General features: G+C 37.5%; 1 protein-coding gene across 4 annotated transcripts in view; it reads right to left on the minus strand.

Moving 5' to 3' along the window:
- Positions 1-22,965, minus strand: part of ipo13b (importin 13b) — a 50,171-nt gene that overhangs the window by 24,340 nt on the left and 2,866 nt on the right. Inside the window, exons 1-4 of one of the 4 annotated variants that reach the window (XM_083563294.1) lie at positions 21,042-21,183; positions 20,498-20,571; positions 7,246-7,371; positions 2,905-3,515 (exon numbers count right to left, since the gene is read on the minus strand). In XM_083563294.1, the coding sequence (XP_083419420.1) occupies positions 2,905-3,515; positions 7,246-7,371; positions 20,498-20,566 (806 nt within the window). In that variant the 5' untranslated portion in view covers positions 20,567-20,571; positions 21,042-21,183. The other 3 variants (XM_083563293.1, XM_083563295.1, XM_083563292.1) reach the window with 3 other exon arrangements.

Raw genomic sequence — 22,965 nt, forward strand, 5'->3', positions numbered from 1 at the left:
TGAACTGGGATATTTGTATGCTGTCATCCCCTCACTCACACGTTCAGTCAGGTTTGTTGATGGTGGTGTGGCTGTGTCCTTTAATCCCAAAGATCGATTATGTCTGTGTTACCTTCTGGCTCTTCCTTTTAGTTCAATTCAATTCAATTCTTTTTTATTTGTATAGCGCTTTTAACAATGAACATTTTCTCAAAGCAGCTTTACACAGATAATGCGGTGATTAAAAATGAATATGTTCTTTATGAGTAAGTTTGTCCCTGAGTCCCTAGTTATGGTGCAATAGCGAGTTTTCCTGAAGTCCCCAACTGCACAGTGTCCTTAACTTTTATACATCAGTAAGAACACATAATAATCCATATACTTCTCTCTCGGTCCCCCCTATTACCCCCCCCCCCTCTCTCTCTCCCCCCTGAGGTTCCAGTGACCACTCTTCCTGCCCCTCTCCCCTCCTGGGATCGCCCACTTCATCCAGGCCTGCCTCTGGATGGTGTTATGGTAGTAGAGAGTGATATTATATAGTAATATTCCTTTTTTCGATCATGGTTGTCAACTTGCCATCTAGTATTATCATAAAAAATAATACAAATGTAGATTTACACAACGTTTTATATTTTTTTATTTATTGAAATAATCAAGCCAGCATGTTTATATAAGCTTTAAAAATTTTTAATTAAAAGATAGTTAAACTTAATATGTGGCTATAATAGTTTGTTGCAGCCATAATAATAATAATAATAATAATAATAATAATAATAATAATAATAATAATAATAATGTTGTTGTGTATAAAAATGCTTAGTTTCTTCAATCGCACATAAAACACATGTATAAAGTGTGAATTATGTAAGACAATCTATAGATGATGCGTTATTACAAAATTAATTGACACTGGATCATTGGTGTGATGCGTTAACTGCATCTGCCTGAAGTCTTTCGTACGTCCCTATGATTGCTACACACGACATCGCCAGAAGTATACGGACACCTGACTGCTGAATATCACATTACAAAATTTTATAGACACTGTCTTCGGCATACAAATGCAGCTTCACTGAGTTGCTGAAGTATTGCCAAGACATAAGTAACTAGACTAGAGACTAGATTAAAACGGATTTGATTAATTGTGCATCTTTTACTGACGATATTTTGCCAATGTAGCTGAATACAAAAAGCTTCGGTTTTAAATAAATCGTAAAAACTTCAACCTCTCCATGCCCTAGCTCACCTCACACTCTCTCTCTATAGAGAAAGTGAGAGAATGGAAAAGATGGGAAAGCGCAGGGATGTGGAAAAGGATGTGTGTGTGTGTGTGTGTGTGTGTGTGTGTCTGTGTGTGTGTGTGTGTGTGTGTGGGTAATAGAGGACAACTCACCACATCTGTACCAACCACAGCCCTAGACATCACTACCTCACTATCTCCATGGGAACGGCAGCCAGTCTAATCCCCCCTGACACACACCTCCCCTTCTCACTGCCTCTCTTTGGCCATTTGTATTTTTCATTTGCGTTTTTAACTTGTCTTATAACATATTTGTATTTCAACTGTCCTTTGTCACTTCCTGTTTCAAGTCTATGTATGTGTGTACATGCTCACAACACAGTCTCTCTGTTCTCACAGATGTCACCTTTGACCATTAATACATAAATAAATTAACAAATCTCCTTCAGCTACTATAAACGCAACCTAGACCAAAGCCCAGATCTCAAAATTCCTTTGAACAAGAATGAGAAAGCTTTGTCATTTCATTCCAAATATACCACAACCTTCTTTTCACTCAAGATCAGAAAGGCGAGTGTGTGTGTGAGACACTTTAAGGTGTTGATAAGAGGGTGTAGGACTGATATCAGGAGTGAGCATGTTTTGTTGTTAAGTTGCTGAGAGTCTTGCCTCAGCTCAAACATGCAGAAACACAGAGATGAAGGTTCTCCGAACATCTATCTGATAAACCTTATGGGATTTATTTATTTTTTCCAAATTCAGTTTGATTGAATTATTATTGATGTTAATCAGCACAAAGACACACATTCCCGTAGTAGACAAATGATGAGCTAGGTCACCTGGCAAAATGGAAGCTTCAGTGTGCTTCTTAATTTTGTTCCAATAGAAAAACGTTAAAAGTGCTAACGAATATAATGTAATGTATTAACCCAGCTGGCTTTTAAGTGCATAGATTATAGCAGGGGTCCCAAAATATGGCTCGCCCCCACATTTGGAAGAGCCCTCTGAACAATGCAAGAAACATATTTTGAAATTTGAATGATAAATAAATGTTTTACTTAAATCATATCTGTTATTTGATAATAAATATTGGCTTTTAAACTAAAATTTTCCTTAGTTAATAATAGAGGTTGAGGCACCGGTAGTTTTTCCTGGTTCTGGTCTGCTGTCATTACGAGAGTGGCCTCTAGAGGTGTATCAATGATGCCACGTGCTGTTTGTTTTTACATGCGAGACTGCAAGCTGCACAATGAGCGCTATATTACATAGAGTATATGGCTTTTTTTTAATACAGTATCCATTTCAGTTAAATCAGTTTATTAATCAGTTATCGGCAAGTATGATTCAACCTAGCTATTGGTAAAATGCAAGATATATATATATATATATATATATATATATATATATATATATATATATATATATATATATAGTGATGTATTGTAATAACACCGCTAGCTAATAAGTGTATGGAATAAAGAGTAAGGTAACAAATTAATATATTCCCAGCTAGGGGGACAAATAAGTAGTCCTTAAATTATTTAAATAAATTGTAGTGTGCTGCTGCATTCCAACTTTTATTTTGAAGATATTGACTTATAAGATGAATATGATAAATGAAAACCTCTGTAAATATAGTCAAAAGGCTCTTCGCACTCTCCCACTAAAATCTGGGACTCACTCACCTCTGCGAGTCTGGCTGCGAGATGGCATTGACGATGGCCTCCACGGCAGCATCAAACAGTTCGGGGTCATTAAGCGCAGCAAAGCCGGCTTCCAGCAGCCCCTCGCTCTCGCTGAGTGGCACGTCCAGCAATGCCCAGCTGGACAGGCACTTAAGTGCACGCGCCTTCACTGGTGCTGGCGAGTCAGCCTGACGCAGTAGCTGCTGAAGCAGTGGATACACGGATGCCCACTCTCGACCCAAAGCACCCCGTACCTGCCCCCGGCGGTACTGTGGGAGCCGGCTCGTCTGGAACTCCTCAGGCAGCACAGTGAGGAGCTCAAGTAGTGCCAGGCAGCGAGCACGCCCGTCCACAGTGCTCCCTTCCTCCTGGAAGACTTGCACCATCTCGGTGACAGCGCCAGGCCACGCCTCAGGCATCGTGTTGAGTGCCAGTGAAGCCAGGGCCACGCAGAGCCGTGTCAGTACAATTTTCGAACCGGAGGCAAACAGGGCAATCTGAGAGAAAAGCTGCGACCTCAGGGTGTCGTATTGCTCGGCAGGGATGTCACCCCAATAGCGCGAGATCTTGATGTGTAAGGCGCTGGCACCAAAGTATTGGATCTCTGGGACCTAAGATAAGAAATGGAGAAAAACATTTCCACTTTAGGATTAGCTATAGAGAAGGACATTGGACATGCCTCTACACATTTTTATTAAGATTATCACCTGCAATTCTGCTAAATCTGGCACATTTTAGCTCACTGGCTAACACCAAAACATCAGTTTTTTTTTTAATGACTAGTACTCATTAGAGAACGCACTCAATCCTTTTAACTGTCTAGAACAGAAACCCATGGCCAAGTTGTGACCAAATATAAGGCAGAAAAAGCATTGCTAGAAAGTCTTAAGAGCTTTGTGGGACAGTGTCTACTAGGGGTAGACTAAGGGTAATGGTACACATTCATATTCTTTTGGTACAGGGCTACACATTTACCAAGTGCAATCCTTTTTACATGTAGAACATAGTTAAAATCTAAGTTCCCTCGGGAACGTATTCGGTGGCAGACCACACGTTTGTTTAGTCTTCGCCTTGCACTTTGAGAGCATTTTTTTATGTATTTTTAAACTTAAAAATATACACAACAATATACAGAAGTATAAAAAAAAAACATAAAAAAAAAAACCAACAATAAAAAAACCTAGAGTTAGTGCTGTGTCACTGTGACTACCCACTCAGTACCGGAAATAAGATTTGTTTTGCACATGCATAAAAATGCTAAAGAATCCATAGCCCTAGCATTAGCCGCAGAGCTAGCGGTTAACACTAGTGCTATTGAATCAAGATTGAAAATTTTTATTTATCAGGTTATATTCAGGATACAACTTGCAGTGAAATGAAAAGTTGAAAAAAGAAATCTTGAATCCATAGTGCTAGCATTAGCTGCTAGCTACTTCCTCGTTAGCGGCGAACGCTAGCGCTATAGATTCTTTAGTGTTTTTTTTTTTTTTTGGTTCAGATTCTTTTTATATATATTCTGACAATTCCACATATCGGAGGAGTGAATGAATGAAGGAAGAAACAAAGACATTGTTAAAGTATGCTGAAATATGTGGAAACGAAGAAAGACACACACACACGTATGCATCTATATTACCCTAATAGGGTCTAACTAACGTAAACTCAATTTAATCAGTATAATAAAAAAGTGTATTGCATTAATTAGATTTATGCTATTTTTATAAAATATTATAAAATTTTGCAGGCATTTTATTGAAAATTGTTTTAAAAATGTAAACTGTTTAAATGTTGATGATCCCAAATATTACTAATAAAAAACTATTAGTAAAAAATAAATAAATAAATAAAAAAAATAATCACAAGAAATGTTATGTTTTGCATTTCTTCCCCCTAACCGTACTGAAATTGAACTGTACCGTGACTTAAAAACTGAGGTTTTTACATACCCCTATAAAAAAACAGAACCGATCATTGGTTTTACAAAATGCCTGAAGACCCCTGCTCTAGATGGTTCGGTATTGTGGTGGCAATATTTTAAGTCAGCTAGTTCTGGTCCAATCATTTGATTGACCACTGAAAGAAGATAATAAAAAAATTTTTAATTCTTAAATTCTAAGAAAGCAATACAATGCGTACTTAGTTTTGAAAAAGTACACCTTTACCAAAACTAAGTACACCTTTACCAAAACTAAGTACACCTTTACCAAAACTAAGTACGCCTTGTATTGCTTTCTTAGAAATTAAGACATAAAGCAGCTACCAGGTGCTGCTAATAAAAATTCCGTTGACTCACTGATTATCAAGTGTGATCACCTCTATAATAGCCCAAGTTTTAGCAGTTAGTCTGGAGCATTCAGGTCTGTGTTAGCATAATGGCAAGAAAAAGACATCAGCAGTGACCTTAGAGAAGCACTTGCTGCTGCCCATCAATCTGGGAAGGGTTATAGGGCCATTTCCAAACAATTTAAAGTCCCTTATTGTACAGTGAGGCAGGTATTCCAGCAAATTCTCTTATATCAGACTTTACAGGTTTCAGTTATCATGTTAAATTTTAAAGATCATGACAGCATGACAGCCACCAGAAAAAGTATGGTTTGTTTGGCAGGGTTGCCAGGAGAACTATTTTCTCTGAAAGAACATGGCAGCATGGCTTAGGTTTGCAAAGTAAATGAACCACAAGACTTCTGGAACAATGTCCAGAAACCAAAGTGTAAAGGTTTGGCCATAATGCACAGCTTCATGTTTGGTTAAAAAACAAAAACGACATAGCAAAAACACCTCAAAACAGCCGCCAAGAAGAACTGGGAACCTTGCGTTGGTCATGAACTCCTCTGTATACCAAAGTATTCTAGAGTCAAACATGAGGGCAATCTGTCTGACAGCTACAGCTTGGCCAAAATTGGGTCATACAAGGGGACAATAATCCTGAATCAGACTCAAGAAAAACACAGAATCAAGGTGTTGCAATGACCCAGTTAAAGTTCAGACTTCAACCTGACTGAAATGCTGTGGCAGGACCTGAAGAGAGCTGTGGATAAACAAACTGAACTGAAGCATTTTTATAAAGATGAATGGGCCAAAAATTCCTCCATAATGATGTGAGAGACTGAAAGTCATACAGAACACGATTACTTCAATTTATTGCTGCTGAAGGCAGTTCTACAAGTTACTGAATCATAACATGCACTTAGTTTTTACACATGGTTTCTCTCATTTGGCTTTTGTAAAAACAAATAATAAAACGGTATCGTATGAGACCTGATGATTTTCATTATGTCCTGATACATAACTAATATAAAATTTACTATTTTTCTCATATAACTGTATTTCTATGTTTGGACCATACACTTTAAGTGTTTAAAATAAACTACAGTTAAAATAAATCACTTAAATTCTAGTAAACTTTCTTTCGGCTTCTCCCATTAGGGGTCGCCACAGCGGATCCTCCGCATTTATGATTTGGCACGTTTTTACGCTAGATGCCCTTCCTAACGCAACCCTCCCCATTTATCCGGGCTTGGGGCCGGCACTGAGAGTGGCTGGGGTTGGTTCCCTGACCGGGGATCGAACCCGGGCCGCAGCAGTGAGAGCACCGCATCCTAACCACTAGACCACCAGGGGACCTAAAAATCACTAAAATTCTAGTAATAAACTAAAACCTACAGGAGTCATTCATCTGAGCATTACGACACACAACACACTATCCAACACTCTATTATTCAACTTCTTTGAATAAACTAAATATTTGCCTGTGCTGCATCTGAAATGTCAGGGAGTCGATATAAATGTCTTGTTTAAAGATCTGCTGTGAAAAAAAAACAACTGTTATACTCATGTATATTCTCAGGTCATTACAGCTTTACTATTGCGTTATAACTGTGATATTTAGTACAACAGCACTTTTGATTACAAATCGTATGATTAAACTCTGTTCAATTGACAAACATTATCATTTTGAAAAGATATTGGTTCATGATCTTAAATAGAATAGTAGTAAATAAGTATACTATAAGTCAGTGGTCCCCATACATTACCGCTAAATTCAAACCCCCAAGCTAGCAAAATGAACAAAAAAACAACACAGTGGATTCACGTTTATTATTATATTTAGAACATTTTGTGCTGTTCATATAATTTAATTTTGTTGTATTTATCCACCACACCTTAAAGGCCGGTCCGTAAAAATATTGTCTGACATTAAACCGGTCCGAGCTGCAAAAAAGGTTGGGGACCACTGCTATAAATAACCAATGCTGAAACCGAAATTGAAGCAGGATCAAGCTCAATAAACCAGCATAAGTGAATAAAGCAGTGATACAAGCTTGTACAGAACGCTCTCACCTTGTCAGGACTGAGAAGAACCCAGCAGAACTGCCAGGCCTGGGGTGAGATCTGGGCCTGCATTAACCACTTCTGAGCCAGGTTCTTATTCTCAATGTTTGGGTCATAATACAGCTGGTGCAGAGCCTACAAGAAACAAAAAAAGGGAGAGAACAATTTAGAAACAGTGATGCATCATATGGACAAAAGTATTGGGACACCTGACTTTATCAGCCATATATGTTTCTTTCCCAGACTGTTACTATAAAGATAGACATATACAATTGTATAGGATGTCTTTAAATGTGGTAGCGTTACATTTTCCCTTAAACTAGCCCTTGTGGATGAATGACCAGAAATCCCCACAAACACATGCCAAAATCAAACGCCTATAAAAACAAAGTTTTAAAAAAATGAACATCAGCGAGGAAACGAGAGCTGGCAAAAAACTCACTATTTGACTCTGGTATAAGGCTACAACTCTCCTGTCACATCTGATAGCACTAAGCATTGGATTTGATATGACCATTGAAATAAGAGAATTAAATTCTTTCCTTGTAGACAGATAAGTCGAGATGGAGATGAAACAAAGAGAGATGACAACGCTTGGAGATGAGGGAGAGAAAACGAGTGCGAGAGACAGAAGGTGAGATGGCTGGCAAAAGAAGACTTGCTAAGTCTAACTAAGAGACTCATTAATGAATCCTGAAAAATGAAATCTCAAAAGTTTAAGTGAAGAAAAGTGGAAAAAGGGTTTTTACAGATGATCCTGTTACAGAAAGAATGAGGAAATACTTTAATTAGATTAATAAATGACCAAGTAATTCTGATCACTTCAAACATTGAAATCATTTGTTAAATAATTCATTAGTAATTAAAGAAAGTCAGAGTTTGCCAACTCTTGCAAAGAAACGGCAGAAAACTCAAAATGATGAGAAATGAAGTTTAATATTAAAATGCCATTAAAACACAAAAGGAAAATAACACTATATTAAATAAACGGAACAGATTTTTCAAGAGGTTTTACTTTTGCAACATATCTAGTAACAGGAGCTTTGGAGAAATAAGAAATTCATATTTAATCTCTATATAGACAAAGGTTTGTGGATACCATTCCACATTTAATCCCCATTTTCAGTTATAATAACTGCCACTCTTATGGGAAGATATTCCAGTAGATTTGGAGTGTGCTTTGAAGATTTGTTATCATTCGGCTACAAGGGTGTTAGTAAAGTCAGGTACTGATGTAGCTGAGGTGAGGAGGCCTGGGCTACAGTCAGTGTTCATCTTAAATGTGGTTCAGTAGTGTTGGGATCAGACCTCTATAGCAGGAGATCTTCCACTCCACCCCATGTAAACCATGTGTTTAAACAGGGGCACGTTTATGCTGGAACAGGTTTAGGTCTCCTAGTTCAAGTGAAGAAAAATTTAATGCTACTACATCCATATACATTGTATACAATTGTGTGCCCCCAACTTTGTGGTAACAGTTTGGGGAAGAACCACATATGACTGGAAATGTCAGGTGTCCCAATACTTTTGTCCTTACAGTGTACAGTAGTTCTGAATCCTAAAGGAAAAAATCATCATCTACCATCTGAGTCATGCAACAGAAAATGAGCAATTCCACACACGTCAACCTTGGCATTAAAAATATTCCCTGGTGTTAGTTATATACATTTTTTTTTTTACTCTATTACATGATAAAACAATGTACAAAAAAAACAGACTTCACATCCACAATGGTAGTTTTCACCCTCTTAAATTCCTGATAAAAATTATTATTCTGAGTCTACTTTGTGCTCATTCGAGTCTAGTCAAGTTATACAAGTAATGCTTTGTGTGCTCTCTACAGTTCAGGGTTTATTTACTGCACAATGCTCAAAAATATAGCAAAAAATAGCAACATTGAGATTTTTCCTGCAGTGTCCTCAACAGCTTAAATGACAACATATGCAAATTCCCTCATTGATCTTCAGCTCGTTTGTGCTGCGAGACAGATTTTGTAAAAATCGATGCAAGTGGCAATTTCACATCCACGACACCGGAGCGACCGATATACAAAGGTAAGTGTGCGTGTGACGCACAACGGGGTCATTGTTCAAATCAAACCACGTTGCCTTTCTTTACAATTGTGCGCTACATGATTCGGTTTACCGCGACCTCTCTGCGATGTTGCTATGGCAACCTCCAGTGGTGCACTTATTTCATTTTTTTTCCTCCACAACATCCGTGTTAGTCTTTTTCCTAGTCCTGAATGATTTTGATCCACTGACATTGAGGCTGGATCTGTATTAAAGAGCGAGTGTGAGAGATGAGAGATGCTTGCTGATGACTCATTCTGTCCTCTTGTTGTTGCACCCGCCTCGATCGGCCATTAATCACGGCGGCTCCCCGTGGTGCATGCGGTCGACGGACAGTGCATTAGACTTGGCAACATAACACCCACTGTCTGTCTCATGGCTGATTTATTCACTCGCTAAATCTACCTTCGACATCTTCTGACGACAAATGCTGGAAATGACGCTTGGAGATAAAAAAAAAAAAAATTCAATCATTAAAATTATAACTACAGGCTGTTATTTATAATCATTGACATCTTTCAAATAGAAGGGATTGTTTAATAAACACTCAGGCAGACATAATATTTTACTCTGTACTGAGTGCTGCATGAATAATGACACTAAATAAAAAGAATAAATGTTTTGATATCTATGAAGCTTTACATACAACTTTTCTATAAAATTGGTTTTCATATATTTTGCAGTTTACTCATCTGAGCATCCAAACACATTCCCCTACGTTAAAAAAATACACTGCGTTAATACTATAAACCAATTTCTCAAAAAAAAAAAAAAAAAAAAAACGTGTAGAACTCAGCAACACTCGCAACAGGGGTTCCCAAACACCTAAAAAATGACAATAAAAAATTTGAATTTTAATTTGATTTCCACTTCACTTACTCACATGGCTGCAAGGTGTTTGATTTATAAATAAATAAATATTTTTTTTTAATAAATAATAAAAAAATAACCCTCTCGTCTATGCCAATTTACCAAACTTTTTTTTCTTTTTTTTTTTTTACTATGCATCAATAAATTCTCCCAAATATTCTGCATTATGGTGAGTTAAATTATATTTTTATAACATATGTAATATTTAAATCATATATGAATAACTGTTATATAATATGGACATTAGTGCGTGCGACACCCTACGCCCTCCGACGCCGTCCATGGAAAAACTTGCATCTTGTGTGAAACTGATCAGTGATACAAAAACGTTTTGGGACCACTGACTTAGAACAAATTACCATTTAAAACTTTTTATTTTTAAAAAGAGTACTCGTTAATATTACAAATTTTTCATAACAGTAATAATAAAAAGTACAGACGGCAAATAAAAAAAATAAAAATGAAAACTGATATCACCACTACTAATGTTCTCAGCATTCAAAACTACAAAAAAATCGAACGGTGATTAACAGACAAGTGATTTAAATACATGTTAATATGAAATATAGAGCAGAGTTGGTTTGCCGTACTCAAAAAAATTTAATATTATTCTTTCAATATTCTGTATATAGAGAAAAGGCTTCTTAAGTCACTTAAGCCCATGTAAAAGGTCCTTTACCGGGTAAAATATCACAGGCTCAAGGAATGTTTTTCCAGCTCCTACACATGTTCTCTTACACTATATGTATATATTTCATGTGCTTTTTTAACACCTTTTTCCATATTTAGTCTCCATTTGCTGTTATAACAACTTCCACTCTAATGGAAAGCTTTTGTAAAAATAGATTTGTTCTTATTTAGACGCCACAAGGGTGTTAGTAAAGTCAGGTACTGATGTAGGTGATGAGGCCTGGGGTGCAGTCAGCATTCACATTCATTTCAAAGGGGTTCAATCTGGTAGATGTCCACTCTTACCCATGTAAACCATATCTTCATTAAACTCCCTTTGTGTACAGATGCCATATACAATTGTGTGTCTCCAACTTTGAAGTAACAGCAGTTTGGGGAAGAACCACATATGGCTTTTTTTCCACTATACAATGATTGATAAAAATTAAATTTCCCAAAACAGTCACTCCCACTCCAACATATATCTCCAAGCATGCTTTGTGCACAGGTGCATTGTCATGCTGAAACCGGTTTGGGTCTCCTAGTACAAGTGAAGGAAAAATGTTATATGTCCTGTACAATTGTGTGCCTCTAATTTTGTGGTAACAGTTTGGGGAAGAACCACCTGTCTATGAATATAGAAGCCAGGTGTCCCAATACTTTTGATGATAGCAAAATAATAGGGAAAGAAACCACTAAGGAACTGTCTATGATTACCAGTTTATTACGGTTGGTTACTCGTTTGTTTTTGTGTCACTAATAGAATGTGTGCATACTGTATGTGCATTATGTTACATGCGATCTCTGGGAAAAACACTTTGCGAGAAACATTTCAAACGCACTCGATATAAAGTCCTCGTATCGCGCTGCTCTTCACAATCAGTTCCGTCAGAGAGTCCTGGGTTCAACGTACGTACCGATTATTTCCAGTGTGCGTTTGAAGAAAGAGGCATTATAATGTGCTTGTTGATGTTATGAGCCCTCACGAGAAAAACACACCTCAAGTTGCTATGGACAACCAATTCCCAGTACACACCGTGCAAGATATAATTAGTGAAGCTTAATCTTCAACACCCCCCTCCCCCAACACACACGCGCCAAAATAATCTCAAACGGCAGCTTCATGTTGTGTTTTCAATGACACACTGCATTAACACAAAGTTAGTACAAATAAAGAAAATTATTTTAACCAATACAAAGTATTTTTTAGAGGCTGTTAGGAGAAGCTTAGAGAAAACTTAAAACTATGCCGTTCACCTTAAACCTTTTTTTTGGTGAAATCGTAGTATATATGCCTACTTCCGCAACCACAATAAAATGATTATATTTACAGCATAGCTCAAATGTCGGGTTAATATTGACCAAACTAGTGAAAAAAATTAAATAAATAAATACAAACTCTTAAAATCTACTGAACTGTAAAAAGAAGTGCTTTAGACTATTTGGTTTTGGATTGCATGAATGAAAAGTATATTGTCCATATCGGAAAATAGGTACATTTCTTTATAGGAGTAAACCGGAGTTGTTTCTCCTTGTAGTCAAGTCATACTACAATGGAGTGTGTGTAAGCGAGGCTATAAATGGAAGATTAATAGTTTAATTTTAACGCTCGTAAACATCAGAGAGAATAAGAAGTTATTTGAGTTATTCTTTGATTATAAATAAACAAATATGTCCAGAAGTATTGGGACACATGACTTCCCCCAGCAAAATGGGGTCCCCAATCCCCCAAATTGTTACAGCAAAGTTGAAGGCACACAGTTGCATCGGCTGTCTTTGGGTGCAGTAGCATTAACTTCTTTCCTCCACCTGAACTAGGAAATCCAAACCTGTCATGCACAGAGGCATGACAATGCCTCTGTGCATAAAATCGTATGCATATATTTAGTGGTTTGAAAGAGGCATATGTAGAGGACAGGGGGCAGATGTAGAGGCCGTGGCGACCCCTAATAGGAGCAGCCGAAAGAAGTAGTAGTATGCATATATTTAGTGTACTTGTTCAGCTTTTGCAATTTTTTTTCAATGTCATAGCCTTATAACCTTCTACTTGTTAAACCTTTACAACAGTGTCTGCACTATTTGCACTTCTGGTAGATGCTGAACTGCATTTTGTTGCTGTGTACCTGTAGTATGCAGTCAGTTTGTCTGTATGTCTATCTAATGGAAATGGGTTGGAGTGAAAGATCTGCTGCTATAGAGCTCTGACTTTAACCCTATTGAACACATTTGGGATGAATGTGAACACTGAGGCCTTCTCACCTCACCAGTACCTGAGTTTTCTAACACCCTTGCAGGCAAATAAGCAAAATCTTCACAAGCACAATCCAAAATCCTGTGGAACATTTTCCCAGAAGAGTGGAGGTTATTATAACAGCAAATAAGGTCTAAATGTGGAATGAGATGTTAAAAAGCACGAACGAATCATATGGTTAAACGTAGACTGGAAAATTTCTATGGGAATGAACAGGAATTAATAGGAAAATAAAGTGAGAATTTACAAAATTGCAGATTAGCCAATAACTTAAATGCAGTTAAAAAAAAATCTTGCAGAACATTTTTGGTTAAAACAACCAGATTGAATGCAATTTCAGTAGAATTTCTATTCTGCACATTCATCGATCACATGCACACAGCAGACTTACTGCAGGGCTTCTGAGGCCACACCCCCTACATGCACTGTGCATTCCTCCATAACAAACACGCATCACTTCTTGAATCCTGAACACAAAACAAGGTCAAGAATTTTCTCGTGTATTCATGTTAATTACTTAAAAAATAACATACGTTTATGTTCAAAACTTCCCTGTTCTGTGTATAAGCTATTGTGCAGCAAAATAATCCTCACCATTCAATCAAAATCAAAAATGTTGTTGTTTTTTTTTTTTTTTTTATGTGATATTTTTTTATATGCAATTGATCCGTTTGCATGCAAGTCGGCTTACGGGAAAAAAAAAAAACATTTATATACAAAAAACTAATTGTATACATTTTCCCAAATGTCTAATTAATTCCCATAAATTTCCATCAATTCTTGGTAACTTTGCAACCTGGAATATTTACAAAATTCCCCCAGATACAATTCCCATGAAAATTTACCAGATAAATTTTCTGCCCTTTTGCAACCTTAGTCAGTAGTCCACAAACATTCGTCTAACCAACGCCTCCTTTACCTTTACTTATATGTGACGGCTCCCATGTACATCTTTCAAAGTTTAATCATTTAAAGTGCTTCCAAAGAGCATAGAAGCACTAAGAAAGATTAGAGCATAGAGAGGATGCTGTCCACACACACACACACACACACACACACACACACACACACACACACACACACACACACACACACACACACACACACACACAGAGGTGACCTATTAATGTAAACTATCTGTAAACAGTGGCCCTGTTCTGCTATTAAGCTCCACTCATCCCATAGAATTCCTTTAAGTTTGTGTTTTGCAGAACTCCAGCATTAGACGAAAAGCTCACTCTCCACCAGGACACACTTAATCCCACAAAAAAACATTTCTCATGATCTTATGCACACGGTCTAAATCATATCGCTCCCAATTGGAGAAAAAAAAATCTTTAAAAACACCAGTGTTCAATGTTGGGGCAAAGCTCAGGAATTATGATCCTGCTGCTCATTACATTCTTATCCAGCATGTTTATAAACAGGGCTGATGCCCAGTCGGCGACATTTACCAAGGACATAAGCAGCAGTTTTATCTTATGTACGCCAGGCCAGATATTTTAGAAAACTTACATCAGCCACATCGTGCCGTGGTGTTATTTTGGTGCAGCAGGTGGTGGAAGTAATCGCAATAGTTAAACCATCGATGTGAATTATATACAATTATATATTATACCAAAGTGAAACGGATTTAAACACACCAAAGCAAAATGATTGCCGATTAGGATTTTTATGCTGTTCTTAGTTCCTGACATGTGATTAAATTACATACCAAAATCAATTTATTGTAACATAATTTTTTCTACAAGCATCAGCATTTTAATAAACAAAACCCATATAATATTATTGTACTTATGTTAATATGGACATTACTGGAACCAAACTCTCACCCTGAATTCATAATAACTGTAACAATCACATCAGTGTAGCCAATAGACCAATAGTCTTAATCATTCACAATTATCTTATATTGAGAGTCTTGCTGAAGAGTCCAGTTCGGTGGTGCAACGTCTTCTACTTCCCCCTAATCATTTCTGACCGCTCGTATTCTAAATAAAGGCATATATTCACTGCATATATATTCATATATAAACGCTATGCCGCCATATTGTTTTGCTCATTTGGTTTAATGTTCAGTGTCTGGATACTTTAAAATCGACTCCCATTAAGACACAACGTTCCCACAATTTGGGAAAATTCTCTTCTACTTTCCAACAAATGGTTTTATTCTCGACATGGTTCACTCTGAAGTGCTTGAGAACTCCTCCATTAAAAAAAAAAAAAAAAAAGTATTGATTAGCTTAATTTGTTAAATGTCAATCCAATTGTATTTCTTTTGTGGATTCATGTGTCGTCTTTTCACGTAGTTAGTCCACTGCAAAAATGTATGACTTAGCAGTACCCTTTCTGACCATTCACTACCAGCCACCCGTACATCCCACCAAACAATACACAATACAACCATCTGCGCTGCCGATGTAAAGACACACAAAAGTCTTCTGGAGTGTCGAAACTGGAGAGGACAAAAAAAAAAAAAAGAGCTCAATATGCAGACTCACCAAGAAAGAGCGATCAGAGAAAGAAACAATAAAATGCATGAGACAGATAAAGGGATCAGAAACGAGAGAGATAATGAAATGCAGGCAACAAACACGCAGCTTGTTTCAAAATTATTGGCACCTCAGTGTCAAATAATATTTGCAGCAGTTCAATAAAACATTTCTTCAGCTGAAGCTTTACTGGACAATCAAATAATAGTGAATTGATCACCTGTGACAGCACAAGAAGTGGCATTTACCAAATGCGACACACCGAACTAATGAAGAATGACGGATATTCTGTATGTTTTAAACCATTTGCCTGCATTTTAAGCCGCGATTCGGGTCAATTGCAACGAATACAATCCAAAAGAAAAACAAAATAAACGCTCATGCGCAACGTTTTCAAAGAAATCGACTCCTGACTGCACAGTGGTGACCTAATACACGAGATCTTTTTAAAAAAATATATAGATACAAATTTTAAAACAGTGCGTATGCGAAGAAAAAGATTTCATCTAGCTTGAAAGATTGTTCAAGGGACTGTATCACCGTAACCTGGTGCGTACAGCGAGTGATCAAGTTCGCTAACGTTGAATTAGAAAGCTAAATAACATGACTCAGCAAAAGCACAAAAGCTCTAATACAAAGCTGGTCTCGCATATCATTATAAGGCTTTCTACAGTTTGTAAAGCCACCCACGTTCTAGAATAATGAGACAAATCAGAAATGATTGAATAAAACACCGTTGCTCTGGGTATCGGCAATTTGTCTAGAGGTCCCATAAACGTTTAACTTATGAAGGACCAAAAATCTAATTTGACTGAGAGCTGAAAGAAAATGTTACGTTAAATCAATTTGTATTATACTAAAATCAAAGTTGTCCTGATTTATGATTTCATACTAATTAGAATAAATTAATAGAGAACTCTGTAACCTGCAAACTAAAGCAGTTCATACTATCAGTCTTCCAATTCAATGGAAATAAAAAACAATGAAAAACACAGTCAGTCCCATTTATAGTACAATAGAGTTCGATGTCTAATGCAGCTTTTCAACTATATTAATATCAGTATCCACTAATGAAAGATATGAAGCTGGTCCTTTTTTTTTTTTTTTTTAAGATGTTTTTACAAAGTGGGCTGCAGCAAAGTTACTGATGAAGTCAGGATATTATGGAGGTAAGAATCAGTTTGCTTCTGAGTTTTCACTTGTTCAAGCTCATCAGACTGTCTGCAGCTAAAAAATAAAACAATGGCAGTTTATGCCCCCCTCTTCACATATATGTATGGAAGCCCGTTTCCGCCACTGAACAATAATAATAATAAAAAAAAAAAACGCTAATTGAGACTTTTTATCTCCTAATTCTAAATTGTGGGATACAAATTTGCAATTGGGGGGAAAAATTGAGAATTGCGAGATATAAACTCACAACTGTGAGGTATAAATTCAGTATTCTGCCTTTTGTGATGATTTGCGAAACACTTTCTTGCAAAGCACATAATAGGAAACCACGATATGTGATCTTTTTTTATTGTAAACAGAGCTTTGGATGCCATTTTTTTTGACGACAAGATTTAGCCATATTAACACTCTGGCATGATAATCCTTTACGATTTGCCTATGTTATCATAGGCTTTGCCAGAAAATGTTGTCTCTCACAATTCTGACTTTTTTCTCGCAATTCTGATTTTTTTCCCGGCAATTGCAAGTTTATATTTAACAATTCTGACTTTTATTCTCGCAATTGCGAGTTTATATGTCATAATTCTGACGTTTTTTCTCGCAATTTGCGAGAAAATTTGTGACCTCAGAATTGTGAGCTAAAAAGTCGCAATAACGCAACACGCAATAACGTTATTGCAATAATGCAATTAAAAAAAATGTTATTCAGTGGCGGAAACGGGCTTCCATATACAGTACATGCCATAGCAGGCTGAATCAAAAACTCTCTCTGTACTAGACTTTAATCAGCATGAAGGATGAGATTTATGAGGACTTCTTTTTGATACTTTTACATTTATAATATCTGATGTTTACCTTACACCAAGCATACAACTTAACAGAAGGCAGAAAAGTTTAGCTCTAAATCACAATGCGCAATAAGTCAAAAGTCAAAAAGGCTGCTTCACAGAAAAGCAGAGAATTGACGCATGCTCTGCTCTCCAGGAAAAAAAACCACCTAGACCTTTTGTATTCGTCTCGAGTGTTCTGATCTAAAACCGCGTCTGCTAAGCTGCAAGGTTTCTACGTGAGAGACTGCAGGTAAAATCGGTAGGCGATGGTGAAAAGAAGATTCGGTCAGACGAGAAAGAGCGCCGATCAGAAACTGGCATTTCCATGCGGCTCAAATGCTCTAAGTTGACCACCTATGACAATCAGCAATATCATGTCTGAATTATGTTATTGTTATAACTAGGGCCGTAGCTATCGATTATTTTAGTAATCGAGTATTCTACCGATTATTCCGACGACTAATCGAGTAATCGGATAAGTAGTACTTTTTTATTTTTTATTATTACATTTTATTGCTGAAATTGCATGCAAGAATATCTGTGAAAACTAAACCCATTTAGTGCATTTAAAATCACATATTACATCAAAATGGAAATACAAATATATACATAAATAAAAAACAATTTATTTAGATTACTCATTTTTAAAAAAAGTTTGCCTAATTCAGAATGTTTTACTCGCAATACCGAGTTCAGCCACGAGTATGAATGTTGTGGGCCTGAAGCAGAACGAGGCTCCTCTGCTTCATCAAGATCCGTCTCCTATGCTAATTGTTCGACAGGGTTCTCTCCAGGGATCATGGTCTCAGGTTGACACCACGAGATTCTATCGATTGTAACCGGTTTAATTTTCAATGTGTAAAACTTTCTTTGCGTTCCTCCACTTTTATTAATACTGCAGCGTCTTGTGTCCAGAGCTCCAGAGTTTAACGGGTGGTGCGTCAGTAATAATGGTCCGTGGGGAAACACCATGCAAAACTCAATGATTTTTTTTGTATTCAAATGTACTTAAATCGTTTTAGCCCAAGTCATAGTGATTATATCAATCTATCTTTACCCAATATAGAAGCACTGTAAGGCATGTAATATGACGCTGCTCTCCGTAACATCTCTGTCACACACTGCAGATCAGCTCAAAATGATAAGCACCAAATAGGAATGCAAGTGAACTTGAAATATAGTAAAACATATTTCTATAATTAATCCATTGTGTTTTAATAATCAGCCCCTCACAAACACTACCCTCACAGACCACCAGCAAATTATGCTGAATTATGATTTGCAGATGTCCAGGGACACATTAGCCTACGTTTGCTTTATAGTCTGAACTAAAGCAACGCGTCCCGATGAGTCCCAAACAGCAAAAGACTGCTTCGGTGATCATATAACACAATTTTAAAAACTTTTTTTGCAACACTGATTCATATAAACGACATAATAGCCTTTATTGGTCTCATAGTTTATCCTTTTACAACGCACTGAAATTTCTTTTTTTTAATTCTTAAACCTCAGATTGTTAGGAAGTTTGAGTCAGAGCACAGAGTCAAACAAGGCCCAATACCACTGGAGCAGAAAAGGGTTAAGGGCCTTGCTCAAGGGCCCCAACAGGGGCCCAACAGGGGCAACTTGCAGTGCTGGGCTTTAACTTCTTACCCCAGTAACAAGGGAACTTAACTGCTATCTAAAAAAAAAGGATTGAGTGAGTTGATATTATTATTATTATTATTACTACTACACATCTACAGTCCTCATGAAAAGCCACTAATCTCATCTTTTTGTTTTCTAGAAGAATCCTCAACGGGTATGGGGTGTGAATAACAGCTGGCCACCGCAGCAGCACTTCTTCTTTCTAAGTTTAGATTCTGTCTATCACACAGTGTGGCATGATAAAAAACAAACTAAAAAAAAAACCAAAGCGCTTTATTTCTGGGATACGTTTAGCAGAGTCGGTCCAGGATTGGAAACATGACACCTGACTGACACTGAGGAGAGCGAGTGCCATCTTTGGCTTACACTGCAATCTGTATTTAACATCGAGAAGACAGACCCGAGCACGGCGGTTAAACCGAATCGGTTCATGTCACATGTTCATTCATCAGTCGCAGTCTTTATTTTTCATCTGAATATTCAGTTTCGGTTACTTTTTTTTTTTTTGGACAAATGATCCCATGCTATACATCAAAAATGTAGGAAACTGGGATTCAGCCATGACCTCAATCATTCAAGATCAACTCATCTTGCCTTCCTCAGCCTTTATTCCAAACTCAAAACAAACACCTTACCGTTACATAGTCACGCCGTAAACAAACAGCAACACCTTGCGAAAACAAACAAAAACAAATTCTCAGATTCCTTTTTTTTGTTTCTGTATAAAGAACATCTGACTACAGGATATTATATATATATATATATATATATATATATATATATATATATATATATATATATATATAAACCCTAGACACATCATATTTTATTATAAAAGATCATCTGTCTAACACCTCATGGAAATATGACTGACAGAAGTAGAAACATGTCGTCTGTCTTCTTTTATACATTTCTCCCTCTTTCTCTGATGTTCTGCCTCTCCTTCTCCCTACAGTGTCTTCAGGCTGGACCTGTACACTAGATATATATAGAGAATAAGTAAATACATTTTTGAAAGCAAAGATTCAAGTGAGACAAGAGTCCAAATTCCTTCAAGTTATCATCTTTGGAATGATCAAAGCAAAGACAGAGAGAGACAGAGAGAGAGACAGAGAGAGGAGTCACGTTGGATCTATAAACAAAAGCTTGGTGTGCTTTGTGGATGAGATTGAGGATCCCTGATGTAAAGAGTGATGGAGACTGGATCTTCAGTTCATCCAGCTCTAAATGAATGCATGAAGTGTCTCCTGTTCTCACCTTCTCTACGTTCTCCACGGTGAAATCGGCGCTGGTCGCTGCTATCGCTGTCCTCACCGGTGTCTCCATGCTGTCTGAACAGGCGAACATGACAGATATTCAATCCTTTAGAGCCTTTTATTTAACCCTTCAAATATCTTATTAAATATAAGTATAGATAATTTTTCGATCGCAGATTTTTTATAAAGTATCCTTCTTTCAGAAATGTGCCCGGCTAGCTAGCTTGAACAAGAGCCTCGAAGCGGTGTCTTAGCTAGCGACCTAGAAGATAGCATTGCTCAGCCATGTTTCTTCTGGGTTTTATTGATCAACTATTTTATTCCTGTTCGACTCCAAAATGTCTGGAGCACGTCTTTTCCCGCATTATTACCTCCTAAGGTAATGAAATGTCTATAAAAATGCCTGACTGTGTCTGTTCTCTATGGTGCAATGAGGCTAAACCCCCGTGGTGCCTCCTCCCATCTCCCTCTGTGTCTCTCTGTGTGTCTCTCTCTGTGTCTCTTCCCCCCTCCCACTATCATGAACATGAGTTCGGACTTCTCACCTCGGAACACTATTTACCCCAATATTTATCCAATCAGGATATTTTGTGGAACCACCATGAAATATGGCTTTATCTATTATTGTTTTAAATCCTCCCCATCACATATTTTTACTCAGGCACACTCATTGTACACAGTGCATTGGTCCATCATGTTGTATTCTGGGAACCTGAGTGTTTCTCCAATCATCTCGACACATCGAATATAGCTAAAGAGTGACCCCTTGTGATCTTTTCCATGAATTGCACCTTCAAGTTTGTGGACACCTGAGCATCAGATTTATTCCCAATTTTTGGACTCATAATATTCTCCGCTGTTAGATGGTTTAGAGACAGTGGCATTGAGTAGAAGACAGGAGGTGGAGCTGAAGGTAGCAGAGTTGAAGATGTTGAAGGTGCAATTCATGGAGGTTCATTGGAAGTGACGAGGATGGACAGGATTAGAAATTAGTTTATTAGAGGGACAGCGCATGTAGGACGTTTTGGAGGCAAGGTGAGGGAGATGGTTGAGATGGTTTGGACATGTGCAGAGGAGGAGCATGGGGTATATCAGTAGAAGAATGCTGAGGATGGAGCCACCAGGAAGGAGGAAAAGAGGAAGACCAAGGAGAAGGTTTATGGATGTGGTGAAGGAAGACATGCAGGTAGTTGGTGGGACAGAGGCAGATGTAGAGGACAGGGGGGTGTGAAGACAGATGATCCGCTGTGGCGACCCCTAATGGGAAAAGCCAAAAAAAGAAGTATTCTCCTCTCTCCTAGGAAGGATTTCTACTACATTGTGGAATGTGGCAAAGGGGATTTGTCTTTATTATTTTATGTACAAAAGCATCATTGAGATTAAGGGCTGCAACTGCACATTTGCTGACGGATTTGCAAGATCGTGGTTGGCACCCCCTGCTTCCTTTCCCTTCCAAAAAAAGGGTGTTAAATACAAGAAGAAATACACTCACTACATGTTGTCCACCATGTGCAACACCTCCTTGCACTACATATACTGCAACTTTTTGTGTAGCTAAATGAGATCAAGTGAGGTCAAGTCTAGTGGGCTTTTTTGTTATTCTAACTATATACAGTGAAATGAAAAGATGTTCAACCCCAGGACTGAGGTGTGACATCAGACAACATAAATAAACACCAAATAACACAAAAAAGCAGAAGACACAAAACTAACTAGTGCACTAGGTGTTTTGTTGCCTTGTAACTTGTGCAATGACAATAAAGTTGAATCCAATGTAATCTAATCTGCAACATTTTGTGCAAAACAGCACAAACCATCGAGACTGTTGTTGATAGAATAATAAATAAAATACAAAAGTACATGCAAACACTGAATGTTTAACAGCAATTGTTCATGTGTGTGTATGTGTGTGTCATTCCAGTTCCTCCTTTGTATTAACTAGTCAAATGGCTTGCGAAAAGAAACTGTTACATGGTCTGGCTGTGAGGACCCGAATGATTCGGTACCTTTTTCCAGACTGCAGGAGAGTGGATTGTGTGTGAGGGGTGTGTGTGATCACACACAATGCTGCTGGCCTTGCAGATGCAACAGGTACTAATGCTGGTGAGGTGGTTTAGGGGTTAGTCTGCGTTCCAGTTAAAGGATTCCAGAGGGGTTGAGGTCAAGGTTCTGTAAAGGACACTTAAGTTCTTCTACTACAGCTTTGAAAACCAATGGAGCTCTTAGTCCCAGTGAACTAAAATTGCAATGCTAGAGGCATAATTAGAGAGACATTAAAAAACAATTGTGTGCTTTAAACTTTGTTGGAACATTTTCAAGATGAATGATATTTGGGTATGATCGTCAGGTGTCCATATATTTTTGGCCACACTGTGTGTATACTGTATACTCTGTGTATACTGTGATGTTGCTTACACTATTATTTATCAATTTACATTAGGGAGTATATCTGGAAATGCTTACAGAATA

This window comes from Silurus aristotelis (assembly GCF_946808225.1).
Source record: "Silurus aristotelis genome assembly, chromosome: 15".
NCBI lineage: Eukaryota > Metazoa > Chordata > Actinopteri > Siluriformes > Siluridae > Silurus > Silurus aristotelis.